Below are 16,799 nucleotides of genomic sequence, written 5' to 3'. Positions count from 1 at the left end.
GCTTGAGTTCACCGCTTACCCTTCTATTTACTAATAATACTACTAATATTAACAGTTTTCGAGGGTTTTCGAGGTGACAACCATTACTGGTCTTATTTAACCTTATGAACCTGTTGTTTATTCTTTCAATGTCTACAGTCATTTTCTGGTTGAATTGAGAAACAATCAAAATGGCCACACACCTTGATTATTACATTATTAGGCTAATAATGTAATAATAATGTATCAGCTATGTAAAGAAATTGAAATAAAAACATGTTTAATTGCTACGGTATGTGGTTTGAATCAAAGCATTCACAGACTTGAAATTTGACTTGACAATGACTGTCAACTGTCTTATAAAGACTTGTGACTTGACTTGGACTTGCCCTCAAGAACTTGAGATTTGATTTGATACTTGCTTTGACAGGATTTGAGTCTTGACCTGAGGCCTGTCCTATGAAGCAGGATTTGGGGTTAGTGACATAACTTCAGGGTTAACTCTGAGTTTTTAGTCCTACGACGCTGGTTCACTTAACACTTGTGTTGGAGACACAGATCAAGTCCTATAAAAGCACTGCCTACTGATCAGGTTTCGGTTCATGGATCATAAGATAATATTACACAAATATGAAAAAGGGAAAGTCATAATTCAGACTGAAAGTAACACAGTTTAAACTAATAATTTAAACAATACTTGTAATCAACACATTAACATGACTGAATACACAGATGTAATTATAGTCAGATCTATCGTGCTCTAGATGTTCAGGGATATTATAATTGTGTTAGTTTACACATTCACACAGTTACTTTCATTCTGAATAATGTGTTTAACTTCTTTGTACTTGTCCATGTTTGTGATTGGTCAGATACTGCTAACTTTATGTGAACCTCAGAGGCAGATTGAGAAACCCTGGGTTGATTTACCGAGTTAATATCCAGGTTTGAATGACTGCCTAGATGAATCGCGGTTGTTGGGGTTAGTGAAGCCAGATAACCAGAAGATACCCTCGGTATGATTAACTCACCTTCTAGTACGGGGCACTGGACTTTCATCAGTCTGATTTAAGAAGAGCTCTGGTTCCTGCATCTAATATAAGATATGATCCTGAGGAAAGTATTCAAATCTAAACTGCTATGTTTTTACTGCTAAATATGGGCTTTATTTGAATCTGACCTTTCCTCTTTTTTCTTCTCACCACAGCCAGGGAAGAGAATGTAGCCACTTTCCGTGGCTCAGAGTACTTCTGCTACGATCTCTCCCAGAACCCCATCCAGAGCAGCAGCGATGAGATTACGCTCTCCTTCAAGACGTGGCAGCGCAACGGCCTTATCCTCCACACCGGCAAGTCAGCTGATTACGTCAACCTGGCACTGAAGGACGGCGCTGTCTCCCTCGTTATCAATCTGGGCTCCGGAGCCTTTGAGGCCATCGTGGAACCAGTCAACGGGAAGTTCAATGACAACTCGTGGCATGATGTCAAAGTGACCCGCAACCTCCGGCAGGTAAGGCATAGGGATGGTTAGGCAAAGTTTTCTTACATCTCATCTTATTAAGATTTGGTTGATTGGTAAGTGGGTTCACAGGTAGATAGTTAGACAGATAGGTAGGTAGGTAGGATGACAGTATGGAGGTAGGTAAGAAGACAAGGGGGTAGGTAGGTAGGTAGGTAGGAAGAAGACATTCAAATTTCATGGAACATGCCTTGATAGATCTAGACTTTTCTACAACACACATATCCTTTAAAATACTTTTGAGAAAGACAGCACACATGGTAGAACCTTGGTAAGGAGACAGACCACAAACATCTTTAACTCTGGATGCTTTTCAAATCCATTTTAACGTTGCCTCGGTTTCCACCTGTTAACCTCAACCCTTGTCTGTAAGTAAGAAGTGACTTACAGAATGAAATGAACCATTGTTTTTACTAACATGTGTACTAACTCATTCACTTTTCATCATTTGGTTTTCATTTGTTTTAATGTATTAACAAACATTCTGGTCAACTGTGTAAATTCGTTTCTTACCCACCCCACCTTTTTGAAAAGCACAAAGGGCAAACAGGCAATGGACGCGCTATGGTAAACACACTCCATTGTATGGTAGATATCATCATTATTATCCTTTTTTTAGTTTGCTGTGTACTTTTCCTCTTCATCTTCTTGGACTTTAGTACATAGAGATTCCATTCCCCCACGAAAAAGCAATGGTATTTCCCGGCTTTCATGTTTGTTTTACTTGTCCTTCTGTCGTTCTCCTGGTTGCTTTTCTACTTTCCTTTTTATCGTCATCCTCTTTAGTCGCACATAACATTTGCTCCTCTAGGGTTTTACTAAAACTCTTTCATTGCAGATTTTTCTGTTAGGGTGTTTAGATAACTGTTAAGAAGCATATTACAACCAAAATTAGAGAGAGACAAAATCCACACTGAAAGTCTGAAAATAGTTTCCTGTGCACTACAGCATATGTGCATGACCTGACATGGACTAAATCCACCAGACTCTCATTTTATCACACTCCTGAACAAGTGAAAACTAGAGATAACTAACAGTGCATTGGAAAACTTGGTAGCCACCAAATCCACCTGGGCTCGAAATACAAGTTGTCTGTGTACATGCACTCGTGTATGAAACTTTTAAAATTACTTAAATCAAAAACTTTGTTGAGTGTACTTGTCCTTATTTCTCGGCACTATCACTGTGGCCGGATTCAAAAGATCTCCCAAATCGACCGCTGTGCAGCCAGATAAAAATGTTGACATTGTATGTTTCTGTTAATCACGGATACATTAAATGAGGCTGCATTGTGCTTCTTAAGTAACATTATGTAACTTTGCGCAAGACAGGGTTGTTTTTAATTATTTATTACACTAGTTATGTTATTACGTTGTTAGACTATTATTTTAATACAAACCATGATGTTTGTCTAACCGTAACCAAGTAGTTTTGCAGCCTTAACCTACCTATGTAATTTGAGTAAAGTGAAACTATTTCCAATTGTAAACGGCCTTTTGGCCGCTCCGAGAACGGGTACCATAACAACACAAATAAGATGCTCATCAAAATCCAAGCGGTGGCTGACTTGACCAATTTTTTGGGGGGCTTTCTGCCTTTATTGGATAGTGATAGTCAGGAAAGGGGGAGAGAGAGAGAAGGGGGGGTCAGTGTGTGACAGTTGGCAGCCCTGAGTTCCGTCCACTGGTGCATGTAGAGCAGAGAAATACTGTATGTGCACAGCTAAAATGTATCATGCACTACTGTGGATTTGCACGTGGTATTTGGAGCCCTATCCACTAACACCACAAGCATTTTGACTGAACAATAATTGATTGCTAAGAATTAAGTAATTTAAGAAGCCTTTGTTAAATAAATACATTGATAATATAATGAATCATTACATACAAATAATTCAGTGTTTGCACCCATTGGCGGTTTACTCAGGTTCAATTGTGGTAAAGTGGGAGAAATATGACTTTATAACAGTTATATATTATGTTCTTTATTTAGAATATTTGTTTATTTATTTAATTTAGTTCTCCTTAAATTGATCACTGGAGCAAACACGTTTGAAAATGCACAACTTTTACTTTGAAGGCGAGCTGTCTCTGTTTATGGCCCTCGACTTCCTTTACTCAATAATCATTATTAAAGGTGGATAGTGGAACAAGCGGATGTTTTGGTGCACGTGTCCATTCAATGCGACAATAACGCAGACAAAGCTTTAACCGCATTTAGGCAGCATCGGCTATCGAACAACGAACTCACACGTAGCAGAATACATTTACATTAACACAAGTAGACCAATGACATTAGGTAATACCCCTAAACTGACATTGTTCATTATACAACGTGAACAATGGCAAATGAATTATACTTCGTGCACGGACCGTCAGAGCTTGGAGGTTTTTACTACATGACTGATGTCCTGCACTGTTGGTGTGTCCTCTGCCATTCTGTGTGTCCTGTCTGCATGTTTGCATTCCATTTTGTGTGGCTTGATACTAACTCCTCCCTCCTCTCTGTTGGTTTGTGAGTGTTCTTTGTCTGCCCCTGAATGCTACTGCTGTTATCTTTATTAATTTAATCACATCTATAGACACAAAAGGAGATTAATAAAACAAGTAAACACCACATCGTTTGTGCATTATTAGAACTACATGATGAAGAATACCAATGCATGTTTGTGAGTGTCTGGAGCTAAATTCACCCTGTTTACATTATTATTTAGACATTTTACTAACATTTTATACCTATTAAAAGTTTCAACTTCTACAAATAGCATCTACTAACTTACATCAAAAATGAAGAAGATGATGGGCTGTCAGATTATCTTTATATCTGTCCTGTCTGGTCCATAACACATGTAAACACATCACCAGGTCTGAGATCTACAATTTAACACGAGACAATCTTCGATCCTGACAATCCAAGAAAAACATTATATTTCACACTCACTGTTCATTTCTCTCTGTCAGGTGACAATATCAGTCGATGGGATTCTGACCACCACGGGTTACACCCAGGAGGACTACACCATGTTGGGCTCTGATGACTTCTTCTATGTGGGTGGAAGCCCCAGCACCGCTGACCTACCTGGATCTCCAGTCAGCAACAACTTCATGGGTTGTCTCAAGGAGGTAAAGTACCTGGCTTGTTGGAGTGAAACGAGGTGCTGGCGTGATCATTACTTGCTAAACAGCTCATGTCGATCTGTCCATACCGTCTCTGAGACAAAACCTTGGCTGTTTAGCTGCTAGATGTTCCACTTCCTTTACCGGTCTCTGACTTTGCCTGACTAGTGTTTGGTGCTGGGCAGGTATTGTATAGTGGGTTTATTAGAGCTTTTTTGCTGCCGTGTCTGATTGATGAGAGTAGTGTCATGAGCCATTCAATAAATCTACATGCCATGAAAACAAAACAGTGTGCCTGATCTCACGGAAATATGTGAAATGACCACAACCTCTTAACAGCGAATTGGGTGGTGCAGGCACCTGATGTGTTAAAATGACATGTCAGTGCCACAGGAACAATGCCAATGGACAGACATTTAGGATCCCTTTCATGGTGGACACACAAATTCCCTGGTTCAGCAGAAATAAGTTTGGATCAAAAATCTACAAAGGGTGGAGGTCAAACCCAGGAGATTAGTGTCCGTGTCCTGTGTGAAACCAAAACTCAATGTTGAGTTATTTTAAATTACGTAGGCTACGTATGGGACTAATGTAACAAATGTAGTTCTGGTACACCATATGTTATTAGCGTTCACATCCAACCTTGGAGTTGAATCTTCCCCCCGTGTTCTTCACTAGTTAATCCTGTCTCTCAAGAAATTTCCCTGAAATATTCCTGTGAATAAGAACAATCCCCCATGTGAATCTCCCTTTTTTTTATTACTATGCATTAAAATCACAAAAGATGAGCCTTTGTTTACATGAAAAATTAATAAAAGTTCGAAAAACACAGCAGGTGATCAAAACTAACCTCTGCCTTGAAGGCAAGATAGAAAACCTTCCAGATAGTTCTATAGAGTTGCATTGCATAAACCAAAGACAGTAATGAGACATTCCCTAGTGACATCAGTCTCTCCTAATAACGAGTGTCTCACATTGAACAGAGGAATCATATTCTGGAATCTGTTATTTAAATAAAACACAGTGAAAATGACATAGTTTCGTCAAACAATACAGTAATACAGTATCTAACTACTACAACTTACTTCCTGAGTGATGATCTTCAAGCTCTCAACTTTTCCATTGCCACCAATGTTAACAAACTCCCGAATCTCCTCAGCAAAACAAAAATTAAGGAACCTTTTAATATGCTAATACCACTATTGTTTGAAGAATATTTCACACCATTGCATTTGGCTCACTCACAGTGTCAAATCCCAGTCAGTAAGAGTTATTGGCACAAGGTGTTTGTAAAGACCCTTTACACAGCAGCCATTTTGTCGTGCAGGGTGAACGCAGGTGTAATTAATAACATTAATTATGGCCCTGCTGCATTTCGGCCTTGCTATTGTGGCTAATGGCTCACTGGAATGACTGCAACACTAAAGAACATGGGCCATAATGAACGACTCCTGTGTCTGCCCTGCTAGGACATGTCAGCGTGGATGCTGGGTAATTATCCGCTGTACAGTCACATGCAGTTGGAAATTCCTGACAGAACTGCTTAGCACTTCCATACCAGTACACAGGCTAATAGCATTCAATGCTAACACTTTAACTGACATTTCAACTGCTATCAGCACTTACACACGTCCACAGTTTCCCCAGTTGCACGTTATTGTTTCATCTCTTCAATTAGTGCTTCTTCTTCTGTCAGCTCAGCAGTCCAGCTGACATTTCAGCTGCTTACAGTGCATACACCTTATCTTCTTGCAGTACTTACATCTTCATGTATCAGTATTACAATTTAAAATGACACTTAATCAGTTTTCAGTAGTCATGCTTCAACACATGCTTTCCTCTCCAGCGTCAGGGGCGACTGTGGCTCAGAGGTAGAGCAGGGTCGTCCTTCAATCAGAGGATCGGCGGTTCGATCGCGGCTCCACTAGTCCATGTCGATGTGTCCTTGGGCAAGGCTATTAACCCCAAACTGCTCCCGCAGGCTGTACCTTTGGTATGAATGTGAGTTAGCCCTGATGAGCAGGTGGCACCTTGCATGGTAGCCCCAGTCATCAGTGTATGAATGAGCGTGAATGTGAGTGTTAAAGCGCTTCGAGTGGTCGGAAGACTAGAAAAGTGTACAGTTCATTTACCATTCCTTTACTTCAAGTAATGTCGAACTGCTTTCACAGCTTACACCTCAAGTGTCTTGTACTGCTGTCAGTATTGGCCAAAAATGAGGTTCAAATATTCGCTCTAAATATATTTATATATATCCATATTTTGCGTATATTGTCGATTACAATGTGTCCTAACTGGCTACGAGCAATGCAGCACTGCGCAGCTCTGAACTTCAGTCGGACACCCTGTTTCTAATTATTCCTGTTCCACGCTTTGAAAGCGCAGGGATGGATGGTTTCTATAGGAAACCTCCTCATTTCACTACAAAAACCTTAATAAGAAGGCAGCTGACTTCACAAGGGAGATCTTGTGAAGGTGTCTTACTTGCTGTTGACTATATTGTATATCATTTCCAGTACATATCGCAATATGAAGCGAGTGTATTCTGTTTAAAAATAGCGACTCGTCCACCTTTTAACTGGCTACGTCTCCAGTCGGATCTGGAGCTCACATCTGATAGGGATGTGGTTTGTTTACATGACATATCATGGCGCTTGCGGTTAGAACAGTGGTTCCGCTTTAGAAGGACTATGAGGGCAAATCTATGTCAATATCTGCGAGCACGAATGAGATCGACGCATGCGCGTGAAGGCACGCATATTACAATTGTGAGCGCTTTTTACATCACTGCATGCAGAATATTGTGAAATAATTGTGAAAACCTCAATGCCTCCTCTGACAATAATCAAAATGTTATATTGTGACTTCCCTAATTTGCACATGCATAACTTAAATCATAGTAACACACTTACTGCATAATTTTACAAAATCTGTACATAAAACTATTTATAAACACATATTGTATTCGTCCTCAGTCAGAGAGAGTAATCCACATTCTGTTTAAACCTTGTATTTGTACACGGTGTCAGATAAAGATCAGTACTATTAATATTACACTTTGAGTAGAATGAGATTACAGTGGGATTGTTTCTGACTTGTGATCCAAACATTTCCAGAGCGTAAATTCCGTCATCACTTTATTCATGTTGAAGAAACTGAGGAGTTATATTCAGCTTGAACTAATGTCACATTTCAGTTTCAGTCAGAGGCAGACAGCTTTGGTAGTGCTGCAGTTTTTATCACAATCTAATAACAACTTTCATATTCGAATATCTCTTTTTTACTATTTGACTATATATTGAAATCTAGAAAATGTCTTGACAGCATACTGACTCAAGTCAATTCTTTCCAACGACATTTAACTCTTTTCATTGCTCCAGCTTCAAATCACACTCCTTGGAGTGCATCAGTTGTTCAATATCCCCATGCAATATTTCACAAGCAAAAACAAAAATGTAACACAAAAGCTCAGAAATACATTTCACTTCATAATATTTTACGTTATTCATGTATTTATATACTATACTGTATATATATATATATTTATATACATATTTGTATGACCTCCACAATAATCCCCAGAATGTATCACGCTCACATGAATCAAGATTACCGTAAAAGTTTGTGGAACAGACAGAAAACTGGGCATTTAAAGGGCCAGCAAGTATTCTTTGCCGTTTTTACTTTGCTTCAGCGAATGCGGATGTGATTCATGTCATCTCAGTGGAGCCTCTGCAACAGATTATCAAAGTTACTTTTAAGATAATTGGTTTTCAGTTGCTTTGCTTATACCAATTTACAGGGTGTAAGAGCTGACCTATTGAGTTAACCCATACACACACGCACATACACACACAAATATGTTTTTCCCTCAAGCTGATGATGTCATATCTTTGCACTTGCCCGCTGCTGCGCGTGGCAGCAGGGACCTGGCTTTCTCTGTCACTGGTTGACAACGACACACATCATATGACACATCATATGGCCCGCAGGGAGGGTGAGGAAGTGGTGCAGTAGCCATTTAATCCCCCTCTGGCCCACTTCCTGCTCTGTGCCATGCTGGGCAGGTTTGCGATATCAGCCAGCCCTCACACACACACACACACACACACACACACACACACACACACACACACAATTCAAGTACAAATAGAAACATGCACACCCAGGCATGCACATTAGGTTTAAGTCCTTTATTCTCTCATCATGACATACAGAGATATCAAGAATAAACATGATGTTACATAACACACCCAAGACACACAAACACATTTTCATTTGGCTTTTGACACACAATCACTAAAAAATACTGTCCAACACAAGTATTGATTTATGAACTCAGTAATCTGCAAATCAAGCAGCAAAGGCATATGAAAGCAGTGCTGCAGCATATATGCATTCTTCATTTTCAAATAAATACATGTTTGCTACTAAAGCAATGTAGCTTACAGTGATTTATCTGACTGTCAACCATGTTGATAAAAGGGCCCTCTTTTATAAACTGGAAGGGTGTAAAGTGTTTGTATGTAAACAAAGAGGATTTATCATTTCATACTTTGCTTTGACTTGATTGAGAATTAAGTTTTCTCCACAATGAATTACATTATTGTTGACATTACAGCTGCAGTCATTGTGTCATTAGAAGTGAATACACATTATCTGAACAAAGACATTGTTCACTCTGCTAAAAAGAGTACTGCATTGATTTAGCATTACACTCCTAACCTATTCTATGTCTGACAGTCTGAGGACAGTTTAAAAAAAAAAAGGATCAATTCTGATGCAGCAGAATCATGTATTTTTTATTACACACATCTTTCTGGTAAAAACCTCACATCTACGCAAGAGTGACATCACTTCAATCAATCAATTAGACTTCATGCAGGTCCCTCTGCAGCTACAAAAGGCTTCATACAACTTTTTTTCCCGTCTGCTGTAGTACTCCCCAGACTTTGGCCTTAGTTAGTCAAAGTTGATGGACAATGTAAATTTCTAACAAGGAGACAAAGAAGAGAAGAGAAGAGGAGAGGAGCATAGAGCGGTTTATATACAGCTTGATGAGGAGAATGAGCTACAGGTGTATCAGCAGCACTCTGAGGTCCACGCCCAGACACACACACACACACACACACTGACAGATGACTCACAAACACAGTAGGACAGAGGAAACGGAAGAGAAAATGATGAGGGAGAGAAGGTCCCGACAGACATCTAATTGGCTACTGATAATTCCCTGTTGAAAAAATGCATTTGTAAATGTGTGTGAAGTGTGGATTCTGTTTTAATGTATGACTATTTATAAGTTCAGAAATATGAGTCATTTATATATATGAATCACAAAATATGACATTTGTTAATCCTTCTGTGTGTATTTGTTGATATTGAGAGAGATCTGACACCATAGAAAAAGATAAGATAACTTTATTGATCCCAAGGAAATTCTTGTGCCAGAGTTTGATCAAAGATTATAATATAAGAATAGGAAAAAATCATAGTCAAAATATAAACATATATGATCAATATAGCAATAAGTATTAAGTGTATATTAAGTATCAGAGTAGTTTTACGAGTATGCGAGCGCAGTATGTGACCTGATACCAGTATCCAGTAAAATGTGCAATGTAACTCGTCGCTACCCACCTCTGCAGGTAAAATGAGTACGAACTAATCTGGTGAGAGTGCATTATCTGTCCACACACACATATCATTCTATCACACGCTGATTAGTTGATTATAAAGCTGACATAGCAAATCTTCAAAATCTGAAAACGGACTGCCAGCATAGGTACACACACACACACACACACACACACACACACACACAGGTATTATTTGGTCACAAACACAGTGTGTGAAAGATTTTCATCATTCCTTCTCCTTCCTAAGCACAGGCCCACCCACCCACACATCTGCAGCACCCACCAGCTCTCCCTCTGTCTGTCGTCCAGCACCCTCTCGTCCTCCACTCCCTGCCATTAGGGCTAATTTGCCCGCTGCCAATGCTCTTGTCCTCGCCGTCCACAGAGCGGCATTATGGATAAATGTTTTGTTACCATGGCACCAGGTACTGGTCGCCCTGGGCAGCCCCTGTGGCTGGCTGGCCCGTGATTGTTACGCCTTTCATAAGCCAGCAATTACAGCGAAAGCCTACATCTCAAGACCTACAAAATACATAATGGCCTACAATAACACATAATTGCTATAACTGCATTGTCATTACACCTCCATCAAGCACTCATATGGAGCCTGGCTGTGCCTGTATTACTGTAGCAGACAGAGCATGAGCAAAATAGAACCGAGTGCTGTTCGGGATTCTGCAGCATTTGTAGCAATTATTAGTAGGACTCTGTCTGCATTCTCCTCCAATGTTTAAAAAAGAGGTCCCCTACTCCTACGATACATCAAGAGGGAAGTATTCTGCTCCTTTACTCCTCTGTATTCAATTGATGAGTTTGGAGTGAGACTGCGTTGTGAAGTCGTGTTCGTGTCCACTTGATAAAACTCTTAAATTCCAAAATCCACCAACTCCTGATAAAAAAAAACATGTGTCTCTTTAGCTGCTAAATGCTCCACTATGTTCACCAGCTAGTCTCTAACTGTGTCTGGCTGCTGTTTACTGCTGAGCAGGTAGAACAGTAATAGAGGTTTCTGATCAATTAGAGCTTTTTTCCACTGTAAACAGCTGTCTGCTGTTGGAATACTGTTGTTAGCTATTTGTATTTAAGTTTATCCTTGTCCTACAGTAAGCTGTGTTGTTTCTATCTTGGAGCATTTTAATATATCCAATGTTTTGAGCTGGAAGTTTGTCGTATAACCATTTGGATAATTGAAAGCGGGGCCTTCTTATGTAGATTATCAAAATGATTTCCTTCATACCCGTTACCACAGAAGCTATAAGATGAAGTTATGTTTCTTCCTTTAATGTCTGATGATGGAACACTGCTTAAAGTTGATGCTGCATATTCGTCAGTCTAAAGGACTCCTAGTTATTGTGCTAGTTTTATTTATTTTTTAACCAAAACCCAATAACCCATTCTGCTATCTATCTAAAAGTCATATCCAATCCTTAGATGTCTTTCTTTGGCATCTTAGCGTTGCAGAATAGAGACAGTATCCCCTCATATCAACAGTGGTGGGTTGAGTACGAAAATGTAATTCAAATAAAAGTATTGTTGCTATGTAATTATATTGACTCAATTAGAAGTAAAAGTACTCATAAAAGAAGTATATCTCGTAAGAAAAACACCCAAGTAGTGAATAATTTGACTACATTGAAATGATTCCATCAATGTATTATGTTCAAGTAGATCCTCACATGCTTTCTCAGATTTATTGTGGAATTCTTGACAGTCGAGATGTCTCGTTTTGAGCGGCGCGTAACGCGACTGTTGAAAGGTGAACAGGGTGTGGACGTCGGGTCAGGGATGGGGGTGTGCCTCTTCTGAAGGAGGCGCAGGTGTTTCATCTTCTGCCGTGATCTGCTATGTATGATCTCGAGCTGCAGTCAATGGAACTGTTTCATCTGCAGTGCTGCGATCTGCCAGTAGGCGAACCTTTCCCTTTCATTTCTTCGCAGAAATTCAAACCAGACAGACGAAAGTGTTGTGGTCGGTGTGTAAACGTGATTGACACAAAGTGAGGTCGTCAATTTCGGACAAAAAATACACACATAAAAAAGTAACACATTACCCACCACTGCTTACCAAAGACTGCTCCTTCTGACAGCATAAGGAGCAGTCTAGTTTACTTATATTCTATCAACACACATGCAAATTCCAGGCCTCATTTTTTATTTGTAACACAGAGAAGCAATTTTCATCAGGTCATGTCTATATAGTAATTGCTTAATTAAACTCAAAATAAAGCATACACTTCGCCTGGTTATATGAAAGTTGTCCTTAAAATAAAGAGCCTCTGAGCACACCACACACTGCTCACTGACACATGCCTGTAGACTTTATCTAATGGATCAGTGTATAAAAGCACCATCAGTCTCAGAGGATCCCTTTTACAGATTTCACTACACTGATCCCAGCACATACTGTGTTTTCTGCAAAGGAAATCATGCCACCCTGTGGACAAGACCAGGTAGTGTCTAAAAGTGTCTCATGGCAAGACCATGTGACTGATACAACACAATTGAATGTGCTCATTGTAGGCGTGTCTACATGAGGCTTACACCAAGATGGATATACACTGTGAAAAACTATTGCCAGCCTTCAACGGTGTTCAATGTCTCTTGCATGACATGCGTGTAATATGTGCTTGTGTGTTGCCAGAGTGAATGGAGAACCTCCAGTCTGTAATGTTACTCACAGTCAATGTCATCCTTGTGTAGAATTTGGTCGATCCTTCTCTGCAACCCAGCTGATAATCACACACACACACACACACACACACACACACACACACACACACACACATACACACTCTCTATACACTCTCAGTAGGCAGAGATTTATGGGCAAGGCAGATATCTCGGCATGACAAATGTTTCTGTCCATCAGCGCCTACACACACACACACACACACACACACACACACACACACACACACACACACACAGGTTTTGTTACTTGTTCTGTATTAAAATAGCCATAACCAACAACTACCAGTGCCTGACTATTATCATAAACAAGTTTAATAATGTTATATGTCTCTATGAGACATCTTGTGTTGCAAGAGCAGATACGTTGTCATAAAACATGTGAAATGCATATAAACGGTATAGTTAAATACTTTACATCTGTGTGGTTGAATAGCTGATTTGCATAACTGTGCCATGTGAAAATTCCCACTTCCTCACAAGAAATATCCAAAAGGTAGACGGAGTAGAGTACAGCCCCTCTCATTGTTAGGCTCTATGAATGCAAATGCTTTTGTGGTTTTTCTTAAATCAGTTTGATTCTGTCTGTTTGACTGGCAATCTAAAAAGGTAATTTCAAGCCTGAGTCGTATTGTGTTACATTGCTCATTCTCACACACTGATAAGAGAGAGAGAGTGTGTACGTGTGTGTGCATGTGTGTGTGTGTGTGCGTGTAATGGTGTGTGTCGTGGATGCCTGGTTGTAGAGATAAGGCAGTGATGGATTTCTATCAACTGTCCATTGTCAAACATTTTCAATCGCTTTCTGCGCAAAGTCACTCACACACCAGCATACTTCTATATATGCAGTGTGTATGTATGTATACCTTGTGTGTGTTGGGTATCCCTCAGCCTGCTATCGGTCTCTGCTAATGCTTCATTCACATGTTAACTTGCGGTCTGCGTCTGCAGCATGCTGATAAAGCTCCCTTTGCATGTTGAAAGACTCTTTTGCTATTGTTGAGAGGTGGCAGGGCCCTCAGAGTGACTTGTCAAATTGTCAGCTACACCCGCCGTCCCCACCTCCACCTCGCTGCCATCTCCCTCTTCTCCTTTCTTTCTAAAACCAAATTTCATATGATTTATGCTTTCTTTTATCAACAAGCATGTCACAGCGGCAAAATGTGTACAGTAACCACATCAAATTGCTTTTGTGTCCATGCAGCATATTCTCATAGTCATATCCCACAAAAGGGACCATCCTGTTTTTGGTAACAATATTATATTTTAGAAAAATCTATGTCAAGAAAACAAAAACGCCATCAAATCCTGTTCAGTTCTTTCTTGTCTCAGTGTTTTGGGAATAATATATTTTAGGCAGGGTTAGGTTTAGGATTTGGTAACACATCACTGTCTTTCAGAGGCGGAGCAGGCTCAGTTTTAAAGCTCGGGTGAAGATGCATCTTATGAAACTAGACGACCTTGAGCTGCATTGGTACCAACCATATCATGCTAGCTTGGCAAATTTAAGCTACATATTTTGGTGATAGAAAAAACTGGAATGGCTGTATTCAGAGGGGCCTCTTGGAAAGCTGCTTTCCAGAGTAGAACTGCCCCTCATCCAATTCCAAAAATGCAGTTCTTAAAAAATCACTATGCTGTTCCTCGAGGTCTTGGTGTCTTAAAGTGGATTTTATTTTATTCTTTTACCCCCAAATCTGTGCAAAAAATGGTATTAACCCACAAATTGCTGCAACATCTTTAAAGACTCTAAAGTGAGCAAGGGAATGGCATCATATACCGCCACCATAATGTCAAGGAAAAGTGGTTAGGAATAGACGTTAGGTCATTTTTGGACTTTTTCGATCGCTGCCCTGCTCTCTGTCATGCTGTCCAAAGATGTGGGCTTAACAGTCGACCGCAGTCGACCTCCCGCTGCTTTCATCCCTCTTATTTTTCAGCCCTGGGGCTTTACATAATGATAATTGAAGTAGATACTCAGCCGTCAGCTGAGTTTGCTTTTTTTAGCAACTTGAAATGAATGAATTACTTTACATTGCATAAACACGTAATTTTATTGTTAGATATTTTCTTTTATTCCCAACATATAATGATACCCGAGAATGAAGCAGGCCCAGCGCAAAAAACGAGGAGGGGATGGGTGTAACAAATAGAGAAATAAAGGCAACAAAAAAAGACAATGAGAGGAGAGAAGAGGAAAAGACACTTTCCCTCCTGTCCCCGAGCACCTTAAGGGATGAGTTGATTTACTGTCAAATCTGCTGGAGGATTATCGATAATCTCAGCCACGCCCCTTAATCTACCCATTCAACCATCGCTGCATTCTTAGACAGAACCCTGGGCGAGGAGCAGGAGCAGACACAGTCATCTAAAAGAGTGGAATGGAGGAGAAGGTGTGTTTGTTTTGTGTATGCATGTGCCCAAAATAAAGACAGAGGGTGTTTCTCTGCCCAGAGAATTTGAAAAAAAAGCCTTCAATTTTCCACTTGAGCAGATTTCAATTTACACACGCATCCCCCTCTGTGACTCCATCCTCCCGTTATTATTGATAGCATTTAGGGCGGCTGTGATAAAAGATTGGCCACTTAGTGTTTTCATTTCTTTCTTATCATTTGCAGGACAGTCGCTCATACAGGACTGTCTGTTATGGCGAGGGATATAAACTGTGTATGTGGGTATGAATGCAGCACAGACAGGTCTGTGCTTTGTCTGTGGGGTTAATTCAGTAGACTGTAGGAGAAGGAAGATGGAGGCTGATACTGTGCACCAACATATTCTTACATTTTGTATGACGTATTTTACAAAACGCTTCATTGGATAGAGCAGCAGCGCCATCCCATGTTTCAAAGTAGAATTGCCAAATTTAGACATGATTTTACTATAAATACAACTGCACAGGAAAACTAGGCATTGCTTGAAGCCGGCTTACGTTAGGGCTGCACCTTTCTTTTAATCCACCCAGTTTTTTAATTAAATAAAACAGACATACGTCTATTTAAGTAAGAAAACTTTCTGTTTTCTGCACTGCTTGTTTTAATTTGCTCTTAATGCAAACTAAACAATTATTCCATCTTTCCTTAATGTCTAAGGAATAAGCTGATTCATCATTAGTCATTCTAAGAATGCTTTCTCTGAAACATGTGGTAGAACATCACATACAGTTATAAAGTGCAAGGTTATGGTGTTCATAGAATTATTACAGGCGATCATAATGTTGAGAAATATATTAAGAGATATTTCTGCATTGAGGCAGTCTTTTAAGAGAGAATCATGATAAATCCAAGAATATATATATTTTCCCCCACCCCTAATGTGGGACTTTTTTTCATTTAAAACTTGAATTCATTGATTTTGGTTTGGGAGGTGCCAGTCTACAAGAAGTTACAGTAGCCTTTGTGTAAGATACAGTATAGACATTGTATATGTTAATGAAAAGACTATTAATGATCATCGCAATGTAACGAGCGTATATTAACTGCCGCTAGAGAGCAACGTTTCTTGTTGGAAAAAAAAAAATCATATTTCATTTTTTTTTGTGAGAAACACACACTTTCATCCTGATAATTCTTCACATATTGAAATCACGGATGGTGTTGCAGTCAATCAGTGTGAATGAGAGGTTAGTACTTCACATACAGCTCGACGGCGATTTGGGGGGCAATCTCCAACCCCGTGAATGCTCAGGTCAAGGATGCCGCTGCAGACTGAAATCCCCCAACATGAAGAGCAACTCTTACAGGGAACTCTTTCTCTGGGAGCTCGAGGGGTTTGCTCTTTTAAACACAGAGTCCGCACTGCCGAGGTGATGAAAGCGCGGCTTGCGACAGGGTGCCGCAACTGTGACGTCCTTCAGGCTGTCG

At 39.9% G+C, this 16,799-nt stretch overlaps 1 protein-coding gene across 1 annotated transcript in view; it reads left to right on the top strand.

Annotated features, from left to right (window-relative positions):
* Positions 1–16,799, top strand: part of nrxn3a (neurexin 3a) — a 127,048-nt gene that overhangs the window by 53,667 nt on the left and 56,582 nt on the right. Inside the window, 2 exon segments of the mRNA XM_076108119.1 lie at positions 1,187–1,488; positions 4,458–4,619. Coding sequence (XP_075964234.1) covers positions 1,187–1,488; positions 4,458–4,619 — 464 coding nt within the window.

Source organism: Anarhichas minor, unplaced genomic scaffold (assembly GCF_050575085.1).
Source record: "Anarhichas minor isolate MPS153535 unplaced genomic scaffold, ASM5057508v1 ptg000040l, whole genome shotgun sequence".
NCBI classification, from domain to species: Eukaryota; Metazoa; Chordata; class Actinopteri; order Perciformes; family Anarhichadidae; genus Anarhichas; species Anarhichas minor.
The sequence above is the reverse complement of the archived record's forward strand: the minus strand, read 5'-3'. Positions and strand labels throughout refer to the sequence as shown.